Genomic DNA, 316 nt, shown 5'->3' on the forward strand with positions numbered 1-316 from the left:
GAGTAAGTGCTGCAATCCAGTCTGAGAAAGCATGGCATAGTAGACTTTCATCAATTGACTATCGCGGTGACTTGTGTGGCCCATAATTTTGTCTAGATCTTCCAATGATAAAGGCATTGCAATATCCTGTCGCTGCAAAGCCCCGACTCCTTTCGCTCCTTCAATACTTTTACTTTTCAGCCTTGTCACAATTTCATGTGTTTTATCTTCAAATTCCTCTAGAATCTCTTTTGGATATACAGCATTCTTGGATGTTTCAAGCCGTCTTTTCGGCCGAGGTTTGACTGGTGAAGCTGAGTTCGTGGAAGCAGACGTT

At 42.7% G+C, this 316-nt stretch overlaps 1 protein-coding gene across 1 annotated transcript in view; it reads right to left on the reverse strand.

Annotated features, from left to right (window-relative positions):
- Positions 1 to 218: 218 nt before the first annotated feature.
- The window catches only part of PHALS_06537 (conserved hypothetical protein), a gene marked incomplete at both ends in the record, with an annotated part of 278 nt that continues 180 nt past the window's right edge, over positions 219 to 316 (reverse strand). The window contains one exon of the mRNA XM_024719839.1: positions 219 to 293. Within this exon, the coding sequence (XP_024585098.1) occupies positions 219 to 293 (75 nt within the window). The remainder of the gene's footprint in view (positions 294 to 316) is intronic.

This window comes from Plasmopara halstedii, assembly GCF_900000015.1.
Source record: "Plasmopara halstedii genome assembly, contig: Scaffold_3060, whole genome shotgun sequence".
NCBI classification, from domain to species: Eukaryota; Oomycota; class Peronosporomycetes; order Peronosporales; family Peronosporaceae; genus Plasmopara; species Plasmopara halstedii.